The sequence below is a fragment of the Diceros bicornis genome, chromosome 5 (genome assembly GCF_020826845.1).
Source record: "Diceros bicornis minor isolate mBicDic1 chromosome 5, mDicBic1.mat.cur, whole genome shotgun sequence".
Classification (NCBI taxonomy): domain Eukaryota; kingdom Metazoa; phylum Chordata; class Mammalia; order Perissodactyla; family Rhinocerotidae; genus Diceros; species Diceros bicornis.
The window spans coordinates 16,854,833-16,878,175 of record NC_080744.1 but is presented as its reverse complement, the minus strand read 5'-3'; the positions used below and the strand labels follow the sequence as shown (position 1 = coordinate 16,878,175).

Here is a 23,343-nt window from a genome sequence, read left to right as displayed (position 1 = left end):
CTAGATTAGGCGTGTAAACTGTTTTAAAATAAGACTCATCTAGACTTAAAGCACAAACTCGTGACTCACAACACACTGCTAAATATCTCTGGCATCTTTTCATACTCACCCTATTACCACTAGTCCTTGCTACACATTTTATCATTGCCCAAAGACTTCAGTATTTTTCTCCTAATTTGCTTATGTTATTAAAACTACTTAATGCTTATTAACAAAAACAAAGTATCCACAGTCTTTCCGTTTTAAATTGCTTTTATTTTTGTGTGTTATTTTTTCATTTTTGATCACAAATCTACTTAATTGTTTTGTTAACTTTATTTTGATATAATTTCAACTGAGAGAATAGTTGCAGGAAGAGTAAAAGGAGCTCTTATATACCCTTTACCAAGATTTCTCCACTGTTTACCTTTTCCCCACTTGCTTGAGCTGTGTGTATGTGTATATGTATATTGGGGTTTGTTTATTTGTTTTCGAGCCCTTTGAGGTTTAACTTGGAGATAATGGATCTTTTTACCATTAAATACATTATTGTCTATTGCCTAAGAACAAGAACATTCTCTTAAATAGCAACAGTATAGATACCAAAATCAAAAAATTTAACAATGATACAATACTATTATTAAATCTACAATCTATGTTCAAAAACACAGTTTTTTCAAAAACATAAGATTTTTGAACATATGTCCCAGTAATGTTCTTTATATCTCCCTCCCAGTTTTACCTAATTTTTATTCAGTTGCAATCGTAGTGTATACATATATTTTTCTATATTTTTTCACTTAGTCGTATTTTTCCATATTGCTCTATAGTCTTTTAAATTATACTTTTAGTCATTGTGTAGTTTACCATTTAGCAAATTGTATCAAAACTGGATGGTTAGGCGTCCGAATTTTTAATTTTGCTATCATTTTTTTATTGCAGTGGCCAATTTGCGTAAAAGTTTGTTCCTCTTGGATTATTTCTTTAGGGTAAATCTACGACAGTGGAATCACTAGATTCAAAAGGCATGAGTATTTCAGTGACTTGATATTTATTATTACTACAGCTCTTTTAATATTTCTTAACTATGAGTACTGTGAAGGGAAGGAATGTGCCAAAGTTGTATTTATATTCTGAAATTTTAGCATGGTCCCTGATTCCAGTTAGTTTATTAATGATAATGTTCCTTGAAGGTTAATGTTCCTTGAATTAAATTAAATCTCCTCACATCTCATTTGTCCTACCTAATCACTTAACTGTATTTCATTGATTTTACAATCCAGTTTTCTTTTTTTTTATTGTTTTACTTTTTTACATCTCTTAAATCTGGGTGTGTCTTAGAATTGATGGCATGTCATAATTTAAGCAACAGGGTTTTTTCTTTCTTTTTTAGAGGTACATAAAATAATAGTGCTGTTTACAATCACTGGCATCTTAAATTCACTGGCTACAGTATTTTGTCTTGAATTTCTATTATTTCTAGCCACAGAGACCAATGGGAACTAACATCAGACCTAGATTCTCTTCCTCCACACTTGCAAATGATTCATATATTTGATTCTACTTAGTACTTGGTATAATATACCTCTCTCCATTTGATGTCAGTCTTTCCCTCACTTGTATTAAAGTGGTGAGTTGGCTTTGAATCGTACTTATAATCTGCTTTAATTCACAGTAGTCTCAGCTGTCTTAGAGATGTTTTAGAATTTCTTTGCACTTTTATATAACATTGCTTTAATTTTTTGATTCATGCGTTATGATATTTGAACTCTAAGAAAATTGGAGAAATTATATTTTAGAAGCTTTTGGATCTGTAAGTGATTTTTTAATCTGGTGTCACTTAAATGTCTGGTTTCTGGACCTGTGGTCTTAAAAAGAGAGCTGTGGGTTACAATGCAACTTCATAGGTACAGATTTGTGCCACAGTTATATTTTAGGGCTTCGTATTTATATATGCACAGTGACATGCCTTGGATCTCCCCAAGGCTAACTATTTATAAAATTAACAGTCATCCGTGGTATTTTTCCTTTAAGCATTACAGAAAGGCTGGAGCACTTTAGTGCAGCTTAGTTTGCCTAAAAATTATTTTCATTGTGTAAGCTGGACTTGAGTAATTGAAGTTGTCTTATGCTTCAATTCAGTAAGCATTCACTGAAAACCTGCTAAATGCTTAAGTCTATACAAAAAGCTGGTGAAGGAGATAAAAAGTTGAAGATATGCATCCATTAAAGAGCTTAAATGTTAGTTTGAGAGACGATACATTGTGGTTGGGGCAGGGTTAGGAAAGTACTACGAGAGCAATTTAAGGAAGCATAGTGTAATAGTTAGGAGCACGTGGTCTAGAGCCAGACTTCTGGGATTTGAATCCAGGCTCTGCCACTTACTAGCTGTAAGTACGTAACCTCTCTGCCCCTCTGTCTAGGAAGGCGGAGATAGTCATACTTCTTAGGGCTGCTATGAGAAATAAGTTTATATTTATTTAGAACAGTGTGTAGCACACGGTAAATTTGTTAAATTAAAAAATATGTAGACTATTTTGTGATAGTATTGTTCAAATATAAATATTAAGAGAATACAGGATGAGAGATCGCTCATAGAGTGTGTGAACTTAGTTTCACAGAACGTCATGAAAAACGTAAATCATCAGTTTTGAGTATTTTGATTGGCTTTAAGAAGGAGAAAAGATATTTTAGGTGGGGAAAATCATTTGTACTGAAGCATAAAATTGTGACTAAGCAAGGTGAGATATCATAGGAAACCGTTCTAATTCAAGGTATTGTGAAGTAGCGTTGCATTTATAAGAGTCTACTAAGCTGAAGAGCTTGTTTATATCGAAAAGCAGTTAGTTAAGCAGGGCCTGAGCAGTAAGGCAAGTTGTGTTGGACTTTAGATTGCAAATAGGAAAGAGACTAGCATTAGATAATCTAGCTAGGAGGCTGATGTACACGTTCAGTGTTAAAGTGATAGGGGTTCAGGGACCAAGTGAGAAATCAACAAAGCTAGAAGTTGATTCTTTAAGAAGACTAGAAAAATAGACAAATGTCTGACAATATTGATCAGAAAAAAAGTCATAAACAAACACCAAGAATGAAAAGGGGAATATAATTACAGATACATCAGATTAAAAAGATAGTAGAGAATGCTATCAATAATATTATGTCAACAAGTCTGGAAGTTTAAACAAAATTAAAAAACTCCTGGACAAATATAATTTACCTAGACAAGAAAGCTTTGAATAATCCTATAACTATTAAATTATGAAGTAGTAGATCTTGCCACAGAAATACCAGGTGCAGATAATTTTACAGGAGACTTTTCAAGCAACAGACCATTCCAGTGTTCTACAAACTGTTCCAGAAAATAGAAAGCAGGAGAATACATTCTTTAATTCATTCTCTGCAGTCATCTGGTTCATCCTTAATTCCAGAACCAGACAAGGATGGTATAAGAAAGGAAAATTATAGTCCTGTTTTACTTAAGAGTCTACGTGCACAAATCCTAATTAAAATATAGGTGCTCGGACCCTTAACTGCAATTTTGAAATCCGGTAACCTCTGAAACCCAAAAGCTTTTTTTTTTAGAACTTGGCAGCATAACCTGATTTGACCTGTTTTTGAGGGCAAAACCTGACTGGAACTGATGTGAGGAACTGATTATTGTTTATCTTATTTAGAGTGAATAGCCATACAATTCACTGCAAAAATATTAATGTATTTGAGTATAGGGTACTGACCCAAGATTGCTGGATTTGTTACATAGTAGGTATTTTTTGTACTGTACGTTATGGGTAATGACTAGAAATTTCTGAATTCTAAAACATATCTTGCCCCAATGGTTTTAGATAAGGGTTTTTGGACATATGATAGCAAAAACCATCCAACAGTATATAAAAAGTACTTGATAAACTTTAAAAAATTGATGAAAAAGCTGTTATATTATGAACAGATGAGAACTTGAACTTGAAAAAAGATATCAACAAATACCCAAACAAATGAAATCTACAATAAACATTATCCTAAGTGGGGAAATGTATTCCCTTTTCAACCAGGAACAAGACAAAATATACATACTGTCTCCACTTCTGTTTAGTATTATATGGAGATCCTAGTCAAAGCAATAAGATAAGAAAAAAATTAAAAGCATGAGTATTGGAATGGAGGAAACAAAATTGTCATTATTGGCAGATATTATTGTCTTAAGTAAAAGCCAGAAAGGATCTACAGATGAGTTATTAGTGTTAATAAGAGTTAGCAAAATAGCTTGATACAACTTCAGTAATTAAAAATCAGTTGCATCTCTATACATCAGCAATAAACAACTAGAAAAAATAATTAGAGAAGACAGCATTTACAAAAGCATGGTAGATTATCAAGTGCGTGGGAGTAATTATGACATTATGTGGAGACCTCTATGTGGAAAAGTATAAAACTTCATTGAAAGACATTAAAGAAGACCTAAATAAATGGGAGCTAGTGTCTTCCTGTCCATGAATATGGCATATCATCAAGAAGTCATTGCTCTTCAGACTGATCTCTAGATTCAGTGTTGTTTCATTCAAAGTGTCAAGGGTTTTCAAGAAATTTCACACACTGATTCTAATCCATATAAACCTAGAACAGCCAGGACACTTCTGAAGAAGAAAGGCAGAAGTGGAGTGGTGATGTGTGTGTGTGCTTATTCTATCAGATAGTGTAAAACTTTAGTATTTAAAACTGTGGCATTGGGACAAGGATAGGCACATTCACCAATAGAATAGAGATCCCCAGAACACACAGACCTCTGGCTTGGCGCTGTCCTTCCAACATGGTAACCACATGAGGCTGTGGAACACTTGAAATGTGGCTAAGCTGAATTGGGATTGCTAGTTTAGAGGGTGAGGAAAGGCCTCCCTGAGAAGTATCTTTTTTGTGCGTGTATGTGTGAGTTCAGCCCTGTGCTGACATCTGCAAATCTTCCTCCTTTTTTTCTTTTTTGTTGCTGAAGAAGACCGGCCCTGGGCTAACATCCGTGCCCATCTTCCTCCACTTTATATGGGACGCCGCCACAGCATGGCTTGACAAGTGGTGCGTCGGTGTGCGCCCCGGATCCGAACCAGCGAACCCTGGGCCGCCGCAGCGGAGTGCGCACACTTAACCGCTTGTGCCACCGGGCTGGCCCCGAAAAGTATCATTTTAAGTCAGGTCTGATTGGTGAAATGTGTAGATGGAAGAGTATTTAATGCTGAGTGAATAAAATGTTCATGTGGTAAGAGGGAACATGGTATGTTCTTAAAGGAGGTTGCTGTGGCTGGTCATTGATCCAAGGCAGGTGTTGGCATCCTTTCTGTAAAGAGCCAGATAATAAATATTTTAGGCTTCGAGCATAATACAGCCTCTGATATAACTGCTCACATCTGCTGTTGCAGTACAAAAGCAGCCATAGACAATACATAAATGAATGAGTATGGCTATTTTCAAAAACAGGCAGCAGGCTAGGTTGGGCCCCCATGCTATAGTTTGCTGACCCCTGATCTATGGAAGAGAGTAGTACAAGGAGAGACTTGAGAGTTGAGACTAGACTCAGTCCATTTTAGCAGTGTTAGGAATTTTTGTTATTTAGCCTAAGAGTACTTTGAAACTAGACAGTGAGTAGATTTGAAATCACTTGATTTTAGTGTGGTGAATGGGTTGAGTGATACGGAAAACCAGTTGGCGTATTACGGTAGTCTAAACAAACCATGGTGAAAGCTTTGAGTAGTTGGAGTGGGGAAGGAGAATGGTGGAAATGGATAGAATGGGATGGATTTGAGAGATACCTAAAATCTGTAAGATTTGTTGATATGTTGCATATGTGGGGGGAGGGTAAGGATGACGAACAAGATAGGAAAGATATCGCCTTGGTTTCTAGCTTGTGCAGCTTCATCAGTGATGATGCTGTTTATGATGTACAGTATTGGAAATTTACCAGGTTTGGAGTTGGGAAGTGGAAATTATAACTTTGGTTTTAGAGTTCGAGTGGAGATGACACTTTGACAGTTAGATACACAGGTCCTCAGAGGAGAGGTCTGAGTTAGAGATACATATTTAGGAGACAGTGAAGGAGAGATGGCAGTAGATGAAATGACCTGGGGAGTGAATACCGAGGAGTGCCTAACAGAGCCTTGAAGAAATGCCAGTGTTGAATGGCCGAGTAGCAGAGATGATCCTTAGGAACAGTAGGTAGAGAGTAAGAATAAACGACTTACATGTTCTTAGCTGATCCCCTCACCTGTAAATTAGGAATTGTAGTACTTCCCTTGAAATTGTGGTAAAAATTGGAACTACGTGTTTTCCAGTGCCTGGCATATAGCAGTGCTCAATAAATGCTATTATAGTATGTATGAGGCCTGAAATATCCCAGTAAACTCTGGCTGTATTTCAGAACAATCTTTTGTCCCCTGCTGGTTTAGTTTCCTGACTCATTTTAAGATTAAATATGTACTCTTATGATTTCTGATCCTGAGTTTATGCACTTCTTTGCCTGTTTTTTCTGCCAAGAGAAAAGGTCATTGTGTTTACTTTCATTTTTTTTTTTTTTTAAAGATTTTATTTATTTATTTTTTCCCCCAAAGCCCCAGTAGACAGTTGTATGTCATAGCTGCACATCCTTTTAGTTGCTGTATGTGGGACACGGCCCCATCATGGCCGGAGAAGCGGTGCGTCAGTGCGCGCCCGGGATCCGAACCCGGGCCGCCAGCAGCAGAGCACACGCACTTAACCGCTAAGCCACGGGGCCGGCCCTACTTTCATTTTTTTTATTCCAAAATGGGAGCCATAGTATAGGAACCTTCTCAGATTCCTTGACACCTGGAAAATCATAACTTTTGGGCATTAGTGGCATCTTAGGAAAGCTCAGAAATGTGTTTCTCTTAAACTGGGCTTAGTTGTCGTTCCAGCCAATCAGAGAAGGCTTTATGCTTGATTGTCTTTTATTCTGTACTCCAAAATGAGTTTAGTGTTAGTTATGGGAACAAAACCTCTAGGACATCTTGATTACAATTATTAGTGAGAATTATTTTTTTTAAATCATGCCCCATTAATACACAAATATTTCTATGTACATGAAATCTCACAAAACAATACTTACCTCTACTGTATACGTTATTTTGATTTTCTAGTCTTATAGTGAAATAAAGAAGTGCTGGTTGTGACCTACTGAATTGATTTCATAATCTACAGGTGTTTGAAAAACAGTGCTTTAAGAGAATGAACTGAATGAGAAAATTTGAGTTGTATTGGTAAAATTGCCCATGTTTTTTTTTATTGCTCAAAAAACAGAAATTTATTCTGTCACAGTTCTGAAGGCTAGAAGTTTGAAATCAACATGTTAGCAGGCCCATTCTCTATCTCAGGCTCTGGGGAGAAAAACTTCCCTAAGTTTTTCTCTTTTCTCTTCCGGCTTCTAGTGGCCCCAGATTTTCATTGACTTGTGCAATCTCTGCCTCCATCTTCTTCTCTCTGTGTGTGTCCTCTATGTCTCTGTGTCAAAATATTTCTCTCTTTTTTTATTGATGTCTTAATAGTTTATAACTTTGTGAAATGTTGGTTGTATATTATTGTTTGCAATTCACCATTTACATGTCTCCCTTCACCCCTTGTGCCAACCCACCAACCTCCTTGCCCCTGGTAACCACTGTAGAGTTTTCTCTGTCCGTCTGTTGGTTTATATTCCACATATGAGTGAGATCATGCGGCGTTTGTCTTTCTCTGGCTTATTTCACTTAACATAATACCTTCCAGGTCCATCCGTGTTTCTGCAAATGGGATGATTTTGCCTTTTTTAATGGCTGAGTAGTATTCCCATTGTATATGTGTACCGCATCTTCTTTATCAAATCATCAATCGAGGGACATTTGGGTTGCTTCCACTTCTTGGCTATAGTGAATAATGCTGCAATGAACATAGGGGTGCATAAGCCTCTTTGGATTGTTGATTTCAGGTTCGTTGGATAGATTCCTAGTAGTGGGATAGCTGGATCATAGGGTGTTGCTATTTATAATTTTTTGAGGACTCTGTACTGTTTTCCATAGAGGCTGCACCAGTTTGCATTCCCACCAGCAGTGTATGAGGGTTTCCGTTTCTCCACATCCTCTCCAATATTTGTTGTTTTCTGTCTTGGTGATTATAGCCATTCTAAAGGGTGTGAGATGATATCTTAGTGTTGTTTTGATTTGCATTTCCCTGATGATTAGTGATGTTGAACATCTTTTCATATGTCTATTGGCCATCTGTATATCTTCTTTGGAGAAGTGTCTGTTCATTTCCTCTGCCCATTTTTTAATTAGGTGGTTGGTTTTTTTGTTGTTCAGTTGTGTGAGTTCTTTATATATTGTGGAGATTAACCCCTTGTTGGATATAGGTTTTGCAAATATAAAATAGCCCATTTTTAACACATCTGTTCCATGAAGTGAGGTATACCTGTTGTTTAAGCTAGTTTGTTTTTTTTCTTCGGTACCTGTTTCAGTGCTGTCAGCTTGATTCAGATAGTATAATAGTAAAATACTTGAACTTTATGGTGCATTAGAGTAAGCTGATATTCTGATGATTTTTTTGTTTTCAGCTTCTTTTTAAATTGTTTTCCTTTCTGTTTCCAGGACCTGAATCTTTTTATCCTCTTATTTACATTAGCAAATACCATTTCCTATTTTATTTTCAAATGTTCCTTCCAGTCCATATTCTTTTCTCTTGTGTTTTACTGCTCCTTTTTTTGCTAAATCCCACTATCAGCTGGTGTCTTAGGAGATTCTGCTGCTTTATCTTTTGTGATAGGCTTTGGAGCCTGTTTGGGGAAGAATATCAAGCTAGGTATGTTTTCTTTAAGAAACTGAAGAGATATCTATATGTATATATTGAGTCACAAGATATTAATTTAGTATTAGTAAATAGTGAATCCATACATGCTATTAATATGGTAGATCCTTTAGAATCTAGTAAATCTTAGGTTTAGAATTATTTGACTTCTAACTTCTAGAACCTCACAGTCTTTATTAGGTAAAATGCCTTTTTAAAATATCATTAACCAAACAGTGGTGACCAGAATTTTCTCTTGATTTATAGATTGTTCATTCCAGATATAAAAGTAATGAAATATATGGAAGTATTTCTGTATGGAACTGTTGTTTTTCTATATTAAAATGTGTAAGTTATAGGGTAAGTTCGCTTTTTGTTTTTGGTGTATATCGCTTAACGTCTTGATAGTCAATTGATTGACTGCCAGTGTGAGAAACTGGCGTTGAAATTGACTTTCATCTGAAAGAATCTAGGTTCTTGGAGTTTTCATTAAGGCTAAATAAAAATTGAATGCTAAAAAGCTTACTATGGAAAGAGCAATATTTACAGATCAGATATGGATAGGGTAGGCTTGCACTTTGTTTAATGAGCAAGGTCTTTTAACAAAGTCTTGAACTGCTTGGAAGTTTCAGATTTTCTATATTTTACCTATTTGGGAGGAGTACCTTGGTTAGATTTCTTGGCAGTTGATACAGGGTATCCATTATTACCTTGCAGATACTTCCTTAAGGGAGAGAGTGAGGGTTACTTTTGTAAAGGAAGTATGTTCAGAAGAATGAGAAAGCTGCTTTCTCAGACGCCTCAAGCAGCATCTGTTCCAGCTTCTTTGCCGTGAGTTGGGTCCTGTATGCATTCCTAACCAGTACACTCCGGCCGGGGGAATAGAATTATGCTATTGATTGTAGGCCCAAGCCTTTATCCTTAGAGCTCTGCATGAAGTTGACTTTCCCCCAAATTGGGGTAATTTCTAAGGGATGAAAACCACAATGTCTACACTAAGGCAAGATATTTATCTTATTTATAGTTAATCTGCATGGCCTGGCATAGTATGTTGTACTGTGATCAGCTGAAGTCAGTATGAGTATATGACTTTGTTTTTGTAGTGGTAATAAAAGAACCATTTATGTGTTTGTGTAATAATTACAATTTATTTTTACTCAAGGGAACTGTTATTTTATTCAACAAGCATCTCATTGAATACCTACTATCCCTGAACACTCTGAAGCTAAGGATGATATAGAGATGACTTGGTCATGGGCTCTGCTCTCAAGGAATTCAGTCTAATAGAATAGATTTTGTTGAAAATTAAACATTTGATATTTTCAACAAGGTTAGCAAAACTTCTGGTTCTTTCATATCTCTCATCTCATTTGGAAAGCATTTAGTGAGGCATTCTTTAGTAATCATTTCTTGCTTTCTTACTCACTAATTGGCTAAATTGGTCTACCTCTGATTGATTAGTTCTATGGTGTTACAAAAATTTCTCCTAAAGTTAAAATTGGTTTCTTTAGTAGCATTTCTGGTGCTGGCTACAACAATTTATGATATTATATAAGTGTGGATATATGATGTATTTCTGCCTATATTTCACTCCCTGTGAATTTGTTCTCTGCAAACCGTTTAACCGTGATTTATTACTTTTCAAATTCAGATTGAAATGTAACTAGGTGGTCAGTTTTTAAATTATGTTTAAAGTATATTTCTGATTCATGTGTTCCAATGAGACTTAATTTAAATGATTGTGTCAGTGTTATGCTTGTTTTCACTAATTTAAAAGCAAGTGTAAATTTCTTCAGTGTGGCTTTCTATTCAAACTTTGTTTTCTTCTTAGCCTGCGTAGCAGCGTATTAAATGTTTAGCAAAAACTACCATAGCACAGATTATTGAAATTACTCTTATTTCTGCAGCATGTTAATTATAATTGTTAGAATATATTTAGTTAATATATTGAGAAGGTGCTTAACTGCTATAACAGAATATTGTGTTCTTATAATTTTTGTCAATGGACAGTTGCTACTATTGCAAAATTTATAGAAAAGTTTATAGGGTTGTCAATTTCTGTACTCCCCAAATTTGATATACTACAAATTGTCCCACTCAATCCTGGAAGAGTTATTTCTACAGTAGGTAAAGTTTTATGATTTCTAACTCTGTAATGTTTTCGTATCATCTCAGCTGATGGTGTGAGAGAGTCTTCAAGTAAATAGGACTTAACCTATGACTGTGTAAAGAGAAACCCCAGTGGAAAGCGGACTGCTTTTTACAAGTAGTAATTTTTTTATAGCAGTTCTGCCTCTTTTTTTGTTGTTTAGCTGGGAAAGATTTGCCCTGAGCTAACATCTGTTGCCAACCTTCCTCTCTTTCTCTTTTTTTTTTCTTCCCCCAAGCCCCAGTATGTAGTTGTATGTTCTAGTTGTAAGTCCTTCTGGTTCTTCCGTTTGAGCCACCGCCACAGCATGGCTATTGGCAGATGAGTAGTGTGGTTCCGCACCAGGAACTGAACCCAGGCTGCTGAAGCAGGGCGTACCGAACTTGAACCCCTAGGCCATCAGGGCTGTCTCAAAAAAGTAGTAATTTTTGATGTTTCTAATTGTTTTTTTGTGAAGAAGATCAGCCCTGAGCTAACATTCATGCTAATCCTCCTCTTTTTACTGAGGAAGACCTGCTCTGAACTAACATCTATTGCCAATCCTCCTCTTTTTTTCCCCCCCAAAGCCCCAGTAGATAGTTGTATGTCATAGCTGGACATCCTTCTAGTTGCTGTATGTGGGATGCGGCCTCAGCATGGCCGGAGAAGTGGTGCGTCGGTGCGTGCCCGGGATCCGAACCCCGGGCCGCCAGCAGCGGAGCGCGCGCACTCAACCGCTAAGCCACGGGGCCGGCCCCTGGAAATTGTTCTTAGCCTTTGAAAATTGTTCTTAGCCTTTGAAAATCTGAGGAAAGGTTTGGGTATTTTCTCTGGAAAAATGCAGATGCACAACACTTTGGAGTTTTAAGGGTTTCATATACTTCCTAAAGCTGTGGACCATAGCTTAAGAACCTCTCTTGATGTGAGGGAGGAGGAAAACGCTGAAAGTTTTCTCCATTCTTTACTGATGATCTGATGGGCAACCATTAGAGTAACAGAAAGTACCTAACAGATGAGATGGGAAGCAAAGGGAGAAACAGTGGTTTTAAGAATGAAATGCTGGGTATAATATAAAACTTAGTTTCATCTGAATACACTTAAAATAAATATATTTGGGGAAGCTGGGAAGAAATCCACCCATTATTCTCTTGAATAGCTAGATATTTTGCTAGGACACTCTCCAGGTGACTCCAGGTCTGTTTTTTTGTTAGTGAAGTTGTTAATGGCATTAATTAAATACCTGCCAGGTTGATAATATATGATGAAATGCTTTGTAGGAAGATGTCATCTTAGAGATGAATCAATGCTAGAACCAGTTTGTCTGTTAACCTATACGAGAACCCAGACCGCATTCATTTACTCTCAGTTATTTTCTCTTCCCTCTTTTCACCTAGTGTTAACTTAAAGGACGTGAAAGAGCTTTCACAACGTTCCTGATTTCCAAAGTGTGTTTGGACTCTCAACCAGCACCTACAGCTTTTATAGACTAAAAAAAACGATTAAGTAAACCTTCGTGGAGGCCTGGATTCCACTAAAGTCTTCTTTCTTATGCTGTTGTGTTATGCTATGGTGTAATACTTATTCCTCCCACCTGAGGTAGTCGCTTTACAGTAGTTTTATTGCTTTGTAGTTTAATAAGTTTTATTTTTCTTACTACGTTGTAAGCTTTTTGAGGGCAGTTATGATTATCATTCATCTTGGTGTACCCTACAGTAGTGTTTCTCAATCTTGAGTTAGGTACTGACTTTTTTTTTTAAGTTAAAATTCTCAGACTTCCCAGGAATGTATCTGTAGCCATCTCCCAGGCTTGAGTTCTTGGTCCTTCGTTTTATTAGCCTAGCACAGTAGTTCTCAACCAAGGTCAATTTTGCCCTCCAGGGAGCATCTGGCAATGTCTTGAGACATTTTTGGCTCTCACAACTGGGTTGCTACTGGTACCTATTGGATAGAGGCCAGGGATGCCACTGAATATCGTATAATTCATAGACAGTCTCCCACAACAGAGGGTTATACAGCCCAAAACGTCAATAATACTCAAGTTGAGAAACCCTGTGTAGCAGAATGTGGTCTTGAAGGAAATTCCTATGAGATTCTAGAAGTCAGTTATACAAGGCATGTTTGTACCTGCTCATTAGGAAAGGCAGGTTTTTCCTCATAGGTCATAGATTTCACTTCCTTATCCTCTCCGTGATTGGGTAAGAATGTATTTTCAGGAAGGAGCTACTGTGTACCAAAGCTACGTACTATTGCTATTTATCCTACTTGGCTGGTGTTGTTTCCATTTCATTGTCACAGTCTTAGTTGAGTTTGTCATAACTTCTTACTTGGATTATTGTAATGACCTTTTTTAAAAAATATCTTTGTAACTTGAGATTGTAGATTGTAGATAATTGTAGATTGACATGCCATTGTGAGAAATAATGCAGAGATCCCATGCACCCTTTGCCTAGTTTCCCACAAAGTTAATATCTGGCAAAACTATAGTACGATATCACAGCCAGGGTATTGACATTAATATGATCCACAGGTCTTAGTTAGATTTCCCCAGTTTTGCTTGTACTCATTTGTGTGTATGTGTTTGTTTAGTTATATGCAGTTCTTCATGTGTGGGTTTGTATATCTACCACCACAGTCAAGATGCAAAACAGTTCTATCACCAACAGATCCCTCCTGTTGTCCTTTTATAACCCTACTTTCTCTTCTTTTCACTCCCTCCCGTCTGTAACCCCTGGCAGCCACTAATTTGTTTTCCATTTTGTCATTTCATAATTTTGCCAGTTCAAGAATGTTATGTAAATGGGATCATAGAGTATGTAACTTTCTGGGATTGACTTTTTTTGTTCAGCATAATTCCCTTGAGATTCAGTCAAGTTGTTGCGTAGATCAATAGTTTGTTCCTTTTTGTTGCTGAGTAATAGTCCATGGAATAGATATACCACAGTTTTTTAACCTGTTGAAGGACATCTGTGTTGTTTCCAGTTTGGGGCTTTTATGAATAAAGTTGCTATGAACAATCGAGTACAGATTTTTATATAAGTTTTCATTTTTCTGGGATAAATGCCCAAGAGTGGATTTGCTGGGTCACATGGTAATTTCATATTTAGTATTATAAGAATTTGCCAAACTGCTTTCCAGAGTGGGTGTACCATTTTAAATTCCCACCAGCAGTGTGTGATGGATCCAGTTTCTCTGTGTCCTCACAGCATGGGGGTACAATAACTTTTTAATTAAGTTTCTGTGTCTCCTATTCACCCTTGCTTCAGACTATTCTTTTATGTTCCTTTCTGAGCGATAGTATTAAAATAGAAGTGACTAATCTCTTTCCCTGCAAAATATATTTGTAGCCTCTGTATAAGGTTCAAATTCCTTAGTTAGGCACCTAAAGCCACTTGGAATGTGGTCGTTGGCCTGCCTTTTTCCCCTCACTATTCATTCCTGTACATCCTTTTAATTCCAGGTATGTTGAAATAGATGTAAAATAGTAGCTATCTCAGAGCAGTTGTAATGATTAAGATTATGCATATAATATTACCAAATACCTAATATATAGTAAGCAATAAATAAATGGCAGTTTCTAGAGATTTCTGAGTGCATGTGCTGACATATAGTAGGCACCCAAATGTTTAGATGAGTAAATGACTCACAGACTAGATTTTTGCTAAATTTCTGAAATGTCCCCCACCTTGTCTCTTCCTTTGTAAGTTCTACCTTTTGAAGTCTGCGTTTACATCTTATGTCTAATTACTTTGACACTTAATCATATACTATTTTGTATGTGCTATTAATTAAATGGTAGTGACATGTGTTTTCTTCATAGTAGATTATATGTTTCTTGAGGGCATTAACTTTACTCCCACTGATTTTTGTATCCTGCATAATACCTAGCATGATGTTATATGTACATGGTAAGTGCTCAGTTCTTACACACTGTTCAGAGTACATCACCTGATATCCAAATGAATTCACATATAGTAGGCTGTTTAATTTTTCTTGTAATTTTATGATGAGTAATCATTATTTTGTATGAATCCTGATTTTATTAGGTTTAGATGCTTAAGCTTAGGCACACCTATATAATGACTCCTGTAGGAATAAAGAATTATATATAATGAAACTGTTTGTATAAACTGGTAAATAAACCAACAGTACTTTGTATATTTATTAACAGAAATCTTAACATGGTAAAGGCTTTCTCTGGTTCCTGTTTATAATTTTGTTTGCTTCTGTCAGTGTTTACTGAACATCTGCCATGTGCTAGATACTGTGCCAGGTGCAGGTACCAAAAAAGGTAAAAGCGGTCAGATTCTAGGTAGTATTTTGGAAGTCATACTGACAGGGCTTCTTAGACATTTGCTGTAGAGAGTAAGGGAAAAGGGAAGATCAAAGTTGCTTCCTAGATTTTTGGTTTAAGCAACTGGGTAGATTTACTGAGATAGTGAAAACTGAGGATCAAAAGTTTCAGACCAGAGGCAATCAAGACATCTGCTTTGTGCTTTTTATGTTATGTTAAAATATCTATGTTGACATCCCAGTGGTAGTATAAAAGTTAGATGTGTGAATCTGGTACTCAGAGGAAGAGTTATCAGGATGTAAAAGAATTTAAAGCTATGGGATTAGAGAAATTCACCTAAGGGCAGAGTATAGCTAGAGAAGAAGGGAGGGCTCAGAACTGAGTTTGGGTAGACTGGGAAGAGTTGTTGGCAGATGAAACTGAGAAAGAAATCCTTGATGAGAAAAGAGGGAAAACTAGTAAAGGGGAGTAACATGGGAACCAAGAGAGCAAGTGTTAAGTAATTAAGAAAGAATGTTGCTGAGAGCTCAAGAAGGATGCACAGAAAAGTTTCTTTTTGATTTGATAGTGTGGAAATATCTGATCTTGACAAGCAGTTTAGTGGAATGGAAGAGAAAGCAAGGTGGAAGTAAGTTGAAGACTGAATGGGATGTGAAAAGTAGAGATAGTAGATGTAGATGACATCTTTAAGAAGTTTTGCTATGAAAGGGAGTAAGAATTGGGGCAGTAACTAGAGGTCAATGTGGGATCAGAGGAGGGTTTTCGTGTTTGTTTTTAAAGATGGGAGATATTAGACAGTATTTATATTTTTATGAGAATGACCCAGGAGAGGGACAAATTGATGCTATAGGAGAAAAGGAATAGGGAATAGGGGTAACTCTTTGTATAGTTCAAAACTTTTTGCCTTGAAGAGACAACTCCAAAGTTAACATTGCTCTTTTAAAAACAAAAAAAATCATTACTTTTCCTATCCTTTTATTTTCACCTCTTAGAAGTCTCTTTGTTTAAATGGCATATGGTTAGTCAGGTTTAGTTTTATACCAAGTCTGAGAATATGTTATAGCTAATCTTTTTCCATTTATATTTATTTTTATAGTTTCAGTTTGCTTTTTTTCTTAGTAGCAAAAAAAAAAATAGAAAAATGAAGGAACTATTAATATGTGTGCTGCTTATTTTTATCTTTAAATTTATATTGAACCCCTATTTCAGTTTATCATCCCTACACGCCCCCCCGTAGTACATGATACCCCATCATTCATTAGCATAGTTACATTATCTCTTATGTACACCCCTACCCTTTAGGGTAGGTTGAGGTTTTTGGTTCTGGTGTGTTATCAAATTATATTTTGGAGCTTTCCCCACAAAATTATAGGTTATATTCTATTTAATAGCCATACCACCGTAACTTAGAGTTAGTTTTATGTTTAACCATATACAATGTTCATTCTTATGTTTTTCACAGCACAGATTCTCCAAATATAAGTTCTTTATTATTGATAATGTTTCATCATGTGTTTAAGATTTTTCAGAAGGAGTTTGAGAGTGCTGTAATTTATATATTAATTATTACATATTTGAGAACTTTAAAAAAACTCTGTAGTTGCTTGTTACACACGTGTAATTGACATACTGCATAAGTATAGAATTCTTGACACATCCTTTTTCCATGAACATTCCTATAGATGAGTCTTCTGACTTCCCAGTTTTCCTGAAAACTTTGAGACTAGCCTGATATTTTCCCTCCAGTATTGGTCATTGGTTTCTTCTGCCTAGATGCTTTTAAGATTCTTTGAAGCTTACTGAATTCAGTGTGATATGTCTGTAATTTGATGGCTCACTCGTATTTGTTGTTTATATTTCCTGGTACATGGTGAGATCATTCACTCTATAAATTAAGGTCATTATTTCAGAAGAGACCTCAGGTATCTTTGTTCTTTTCTCTTTTTCACAGGTAATATTTCAGATCTTTGGAGTATGTTGATAAACAAAGCAGATGAAAATCCCTGTCCTTGTGTGGAGCTTAAATTGTAGCAGGAGGACACCAAAAAAATAATAATACATGAGTAAATTATGTAGTGTTATGGGTAGAAAAAGCAGTGTAAGAGGGATTGGGAGTACTGGGCAGGAGCTAGAGGAAGATAGGCAGTAAGATTGCAATTTTTAACAGCGTAGTCAGTGTAGGCCTCATTGAGAAAGTAAAGGGAACAGCCAGTGCAAAAGTCCTAAGCCAGGAGTATGTCTTGCGTGTTAAAGAAAGCAAGTAAGAGGGCTGGCCCACTGGCGCAGCAGTCAAGTGCGTGCGCTCTGCTTCTGCGGCCTGGGTTTCGCAGGTTCGGATCCTGGGCGCGCACCGACGCACTGCTTGTCAAGCCGTGTTGTGGTGGTGTCCCATATAAAGTAGAGGAAGATGGGCACGAATGTTAGCCCAGGGCCAATCTTCCTCAGCAAAAAAGAGGAGAATTGGCATCGGATGTTAGCTCAGGGCTGATCTTCCTCACAAAAACAGAAGAAAAAAAAGCAAGTAAGCCGCGTGGCTGGAAGAAGAGAGTAAATGATGAAGAAAGTAGAGGAAAATGAGGTCAGAATTTGAAGAGGCAGAGTTCAAGGCATGCAGATTTTATATGGCCTTGCAGGCCATTATTTGTGGAGCCACTATCATTCTGGCTACTTTGTTGAAAATGATCTGTAGGGTATGGTGGTAGAAGCAGGGGGCATTGATTGAGCAGTTGATGGAATAATCTAGTTGTGTGAAGTGATGATAGCTTTATGAACCAGGAAGTTACCACTGAGCACGGTTAAGATTCTGTAGCTAATACATTTGCTTCACATTTGGAAGTAGGGTGTGAGAGAAAAATAGGGATCAAGGATGACTCCAAGATTTTTAGCTTGAGCAACTAAAAGGGTGGAGTTGCCAGCAGCTGAGATGAAGAAGGCTGCAGATCGAGCACATTTTAAGGAAATCATCAGGAATTTAGTTTTGTACATGTTAAGAAAGTAATATCTCTTGGGCATTCAAGTGAAGATGACAGGTAGAATGTTTCAAATGAGTCTGTAGTTCAGGAGAAAGCTCAGCTGGAGATATTAATTTGGGTTATCAGCATATGGATGATATTATCAAGAGGGTGAGGATAGATGTTGAGAAAAAGAGACATTCGGACTGGGGCGTTTGGCGTTCACAACACTGCAAGGTTGGCAAGGAGGGACCAGCAAAGGAGACTAATAAGGGGAGAGTGAGAGAAGTATTAGAGGTGGTCTCCTAAAGATCCACTGAAGAGAGTGACTGCAGAAAGTTCACGTAAGATCAGAGCTGAGAACTGACTGGCAAAATAATCATCGATGACCTTAATAAGAGCAGATCTGGTGTAGTGATGAGAGTCAGAGACTAATTTGAGTACATGTAATAGGGAACGGAAGATGACTTCTTCAGTTTGTCTGCAAAAGGGAGTAACATTATGGGGCAAGTAGCTAACAGGGAGAGGAAGATTGAGACTTCTTTTTTTGTTTGTTTTTCATTTTTTTGTGAGGAAGATTAGCCCTGAGCTAACATCCGATGCCAATCCTCCTCTTTTTTTTTGCTGAGAAAGATTGACCCTGGGCTAACATCCGTGCCCATCTTCCTCTACTTTATATGTGGGATGCCTACCACAACATGGCTTGATGGGCAGTGCGCAGGTCCACGCCCAGGATCTGAACCCTCGAACCCCGGGTTGTGGAAGCAGAGCGTGCGACCTTAACCACTACGCCACCGGGCTGGCCCCCAGAGACTTCTTTTTTAAATGAGAACAAAAGAGTATTTTTTTGGTGTGTGTCATAGGAATGATATAGTAGAGAGGGAAACGCTGGTGATCTTTTCCATATTATTCTGATCTTTTCAATCCTGTTGAGTCTTTGACTAAAGAGGTTTTCATTTCTTTAATGGATTTTTCCTTCACTTTCTTTACATTTCACTTCCTGTTGTCTCATTTCTTCTTTAATCTTTTATTTCAAGAATCCCATCTTAAAATCAAGAGAATAGAGAAGGCCAAATTTTCTTGTTTCCTGGATTGGTTCTTTGAAAGCTTAGTCAACTGCTTTTTGCTACTTAAGTTTTCTTCAGTTTGTTGGTTGCAAATGAAGCAGTTGAGGTATTGTGTTCTTTTTTTTTTTTTTTTTTTTTTTTTTTGTGAGGAGATCAGCCCTGTGCTAACATCCGCCAATCCTCCTCTTTTTTTGCTGAGGAAGATGGCCCTGGGCTAACATCTGTGCCCATCTTCCTCCACTTTATATGGGAGGCCGCCACAGCATGGCTTGCCAAGCAGTGCGTCGGTGCGCGCCCGGGATCCGAACCAGCGAACCCCGGGCCGCCGCAGCGGAGCGCGCGCACTTAACCGCTTGCGCCACCGGGCCGGCCCCTTGTGTTCTTTTTTTAGTGCTGTTGATTGTAGTATTTATTTGAGGATGTTGCTTTGATGCCCTCCCTTGTGTTGCTGATATTCCTGAAGTGGGAGAGCAATTTCTGGAAAGAGCTATTAATATACCTTTTCCTGATTCTATTTACTTATACTAATGATTTTTTTAAATATCTACTGGACACTTAATTGATAATATTATTTACATTGTTTGTGAATACAATGTTTATTTTACTGTGGGTATGCTTTTGTAGACATGAGATTACTAGCCCTGAATCTTGGTGTAACTACAGAATTAAATAACTTGCCCTTGTAACTTGGTGGATCTTGGGGGATGTTCCCTGAGTTTATAAGCCAGAGAATCTACGTTATTTTGCTTCCCTGTCTCCACTTCCTGCTTTTAGTAAAGTATCCAGGGCTTCTTAGATAAAGTTTACACTTTACTTTTTCTTCTCCTTTGTGACCCCAAGGGTAAGGCTGGAATGATTTCAGAGTCATCTGAGAGTTTAGGTTGGTTCCTAAAGGGCAGTATTAAAAAGAGTATTTTTAAAGAGTTGATTGGAGCATTTAGGACTAGCTAACTTCTCTTACAATTTTGTATTCTTTAGGTGGCATTGCAGACCGTTAAGATTTTTTTCTCTCTTCATTTCTGTTGCTCTTGTCATAGGCTAGGCATTGCTATTTTCATTAATCTACCTAAGTGTAACCTTTTTCATCACTGTATTGTCTCTCTAAATAAAACACATCTTTCTTTGCCTCAGTTTTCACTTTTCTAATCAAAAGCTAGTAGTTTGCAGGCTTAGTGCTCCTGAGAAAGAGGACTCAGCCAATGTATCCCTTCCTCAGCTTTGAAATTATAGGCTCTTAGTTTCTGTTTTCTTGCGCTTTGTTCTGTTTTGGTGGTGGTGGTAGTGGGAATTGTTTAAGGTGTAAGGATCCACATTACTTGACTTGGTGGGTTAGGTCTTGAGCCAGATCAAACATTCCAGAGCTTTGTGGGCAATATTCCAGACGCTGAGTTATATTGTATGTAATCTGTACCTGCCAGAGTTGTGTGTAATCTCTGTCACCAAAAAGTGACAGTATTGAGGATTTAAAAGTTGGATTTCAGGAGCTCTGGAAGTTTGGTGGGTGGAGCAACCTGAAATTGAAATGAAGAAAGGACTTAGTTAATTATTCAAGATTTCCGGAGACTTGAAAGAATACATTGAGGGATCCATCCAAAGGAGAGATTCCTCCAAAAAGAATGAGAAATTAAGATGAGGATTGTTGCTTCAGGCATTGAAAGCTCTGCCTGTGCTGCCTCCCCCTTTCTGATTAGAAATGGTATGTTTTTATCCTATTTGTGAGTCATTAATAATACTTATGATGAATATGTATATCTTTGTGATTTATACTGGAGAAAATAAAAGTTTGTAGATAAAATTAGACTGAAAGAGGAACAATAAAAGTGCTCTTACATCTTTGAATTTCTGAAAACTTCCTTATCTTCCTACATTTTAGAGATTCTCAGCTAGGGGTACAAAAAAGAATGATCTGTAAAGATGCTTACTACACCCTACTCCACAAAGACTGACTCAGAATCTCTTCAACAGTTGAATTACAGACAATACTTCCTTAGGTTTTTGAGATGTTCACTCCTTGGTTAAGAACCCATTTTGTCCCAATGCTAGATTGAGGTTAAACTTTGAAAGTTCTTATTTAATTTTGTTTTTACAATTGTGAAAGTGTTTTGTTCATTATTTATGAAAATTATCTTAACATTTAGGAAGTAGAGTCAGTAGATAGCAAGAAGATGGGAAAATAGGAAGGAACAAATGATGGGACTAAAAGTGTATGGAGTTACATAGCTTCCTTGTAAAATCAATAATTAAAGCTATATCATGTTCTCACAAATACAGCTCTGCACAAAAGCCTCACTTGGACCTGCCCCAAAGACCAAACAAAATTAACAGACCACACCTAAACTGAATTGAGCATTGCTCACTCCTAGTTTTTCCTTTGCATTGGCATTGAAAAATGATCTTTTATAATCTCCCTACTTATCCAGTTTCTTATTATTTTCCAGAGGGAACATTTTCTTCTAGTCATCCATTTTTTCTCTGTTCACTTTTGTCTCCTCCCATTGCTCAAGTTGCTGCTTCTAGCGGAATTTATTTAATGAGTTCTGTGTTGATGGACATTTAGGTTGGATGCGGGTTTTAAATATTTCCTTTGATACAAAAATGTGTATTTACCTTGCTTAATACCAATATTATTCTGAAGGAAATTAATTTTAATGGTTTTAACTTGAATATGTTTTCTTACAGCAGAAAAAGAAAACTAAGAACATCAATCCACCAACACGTAGAAATTGGGAAAGTAATTACTTTGGGATGCCTCTCCAGGATCTGGTTACAGCTGAGAAGCCTATACCACTATTTGTTGAAAAATGTGTGGAATTTATTGAAGATACAGGTAGGATAGAAGTATCATTTCAAGAGATTTGATTTAAAATTTCACTTTTGCTACACTAACCATTTGTCTGATGTTCATGATTCATTAAAGCTAAGTTCTGAAAAAGGGGTATAGTTCTCATTACTAGGATTGATATTCTTGAGTATTAACCCTAGATGTAACCATCTGATATTTGAAAGAAGTTTTGTGACTGGCCAGAATGCTTTTGTTGGACTTCTTTTTAATAAATGGTTAAGTTGAATGCTAAAATGTTAAACTTACCTTATTCTGGAATTTAGAATAACTTGATTATTAAATTTTGCTACTATTTAATCGTAAGTAGTTATTTAAATCAATAATATGAAAGTTTTCAATATTTTTAAAATCTATTTTTATTATCCATTTACACATGAACTTTTCTTTCAAAATTCATAGCAGTATTTATGAATATATGAAAAGCAGCTTGTTTGGGATGTTACTGTTTATTCAGCAGCTTGATGTGGTTTATATGGTTTGAGTTGTATTTGTAAAGAGTATGTAGATATCCTCACTATTTTAAAAACAAGCCTGCTCTTGTGTTTACTTTGTCCAGTGTAAACTATTACCTGAGGGTTGAAAAAGTCAGATTTGGGGAATAACAGCAGAATATTATCATGTTTATGTGCATGTAAAATGAACATGAGTTAACTATGAAATCTTAGTGATTGAATGGACTATAGAATTTGATGGTTTGGAGACATGAGTTAATTCCATTTAAGCTTTATTTATTCTTAATGCTCTCCTTTGATGAGCACGCATTGTTTAAAAAACAAACAAAGATGCCCATGTCCTATCTAAAAAATCAAGTTCATTTTTACTTAGGTGTATGCGTTACCCTTTAGTCTGATTATCAGCTAAGTTCTGTACATATTGGGTTGTCTGGTGAGAAGTACTGACTTTCAGTTTTAATAAAGGAATGGAATATGGGACAATACCTATTATGTACTAGTATTATATCTGAAATAGCCTGTATCTTCCCCCTTTTGTTAATAAGTGTTGATTTACTATAGAGCCTACATTTGGATATGCCATTAAATTTATTTGTTTTTTCCTTCAACAAAGTGCATTAGACAGATTTCTTGTCTGTATTTTTGTCCACCTTTAGCATAGTAGAAATTCAGAGGTTCTTATAGTATTAGCTTCCTGCTTTGAGCTTAAAGAATTCTCGTTTTCTAGTAATATAATTAGGCTTTATGGATATGACTGAGCAATTAGAAAATACTTTAGTGCTTAGAAAATAAAGTAATAATGGATAGCATTTTGTACATTTATTT

The 23,343-nt window shown here is 36.6% G+C and overlaps 1 protein-coding gene across 3 annotated transcripts in view; it reads left to right on the top strand.

The window, feature by feature from the left end:
• The window catches only part of ARHGAP5 (Rho GTPase activating protein 5), an 81,398-nt gene that overhangs the window by 17,999 nt on the left and 40,056 nt on the right, over positions 1-23,343 (top strand). For 2 of the 3 annotated variants that reach the window (XM_058540751.1, XM_058540750.1), the window contains exon 3: positions 21,904-22,051. In XM_058540751.1, coding sequence (XP_058396734.1) covers positions 21,904-22,051 — 148 coding nt within the window. The remainder of the gene's footprint in view (positions 1-21,903; positions 22,052-23,343) is intronic. The other variant, XM_058540752.1, reaches the window with a different exon arrangement.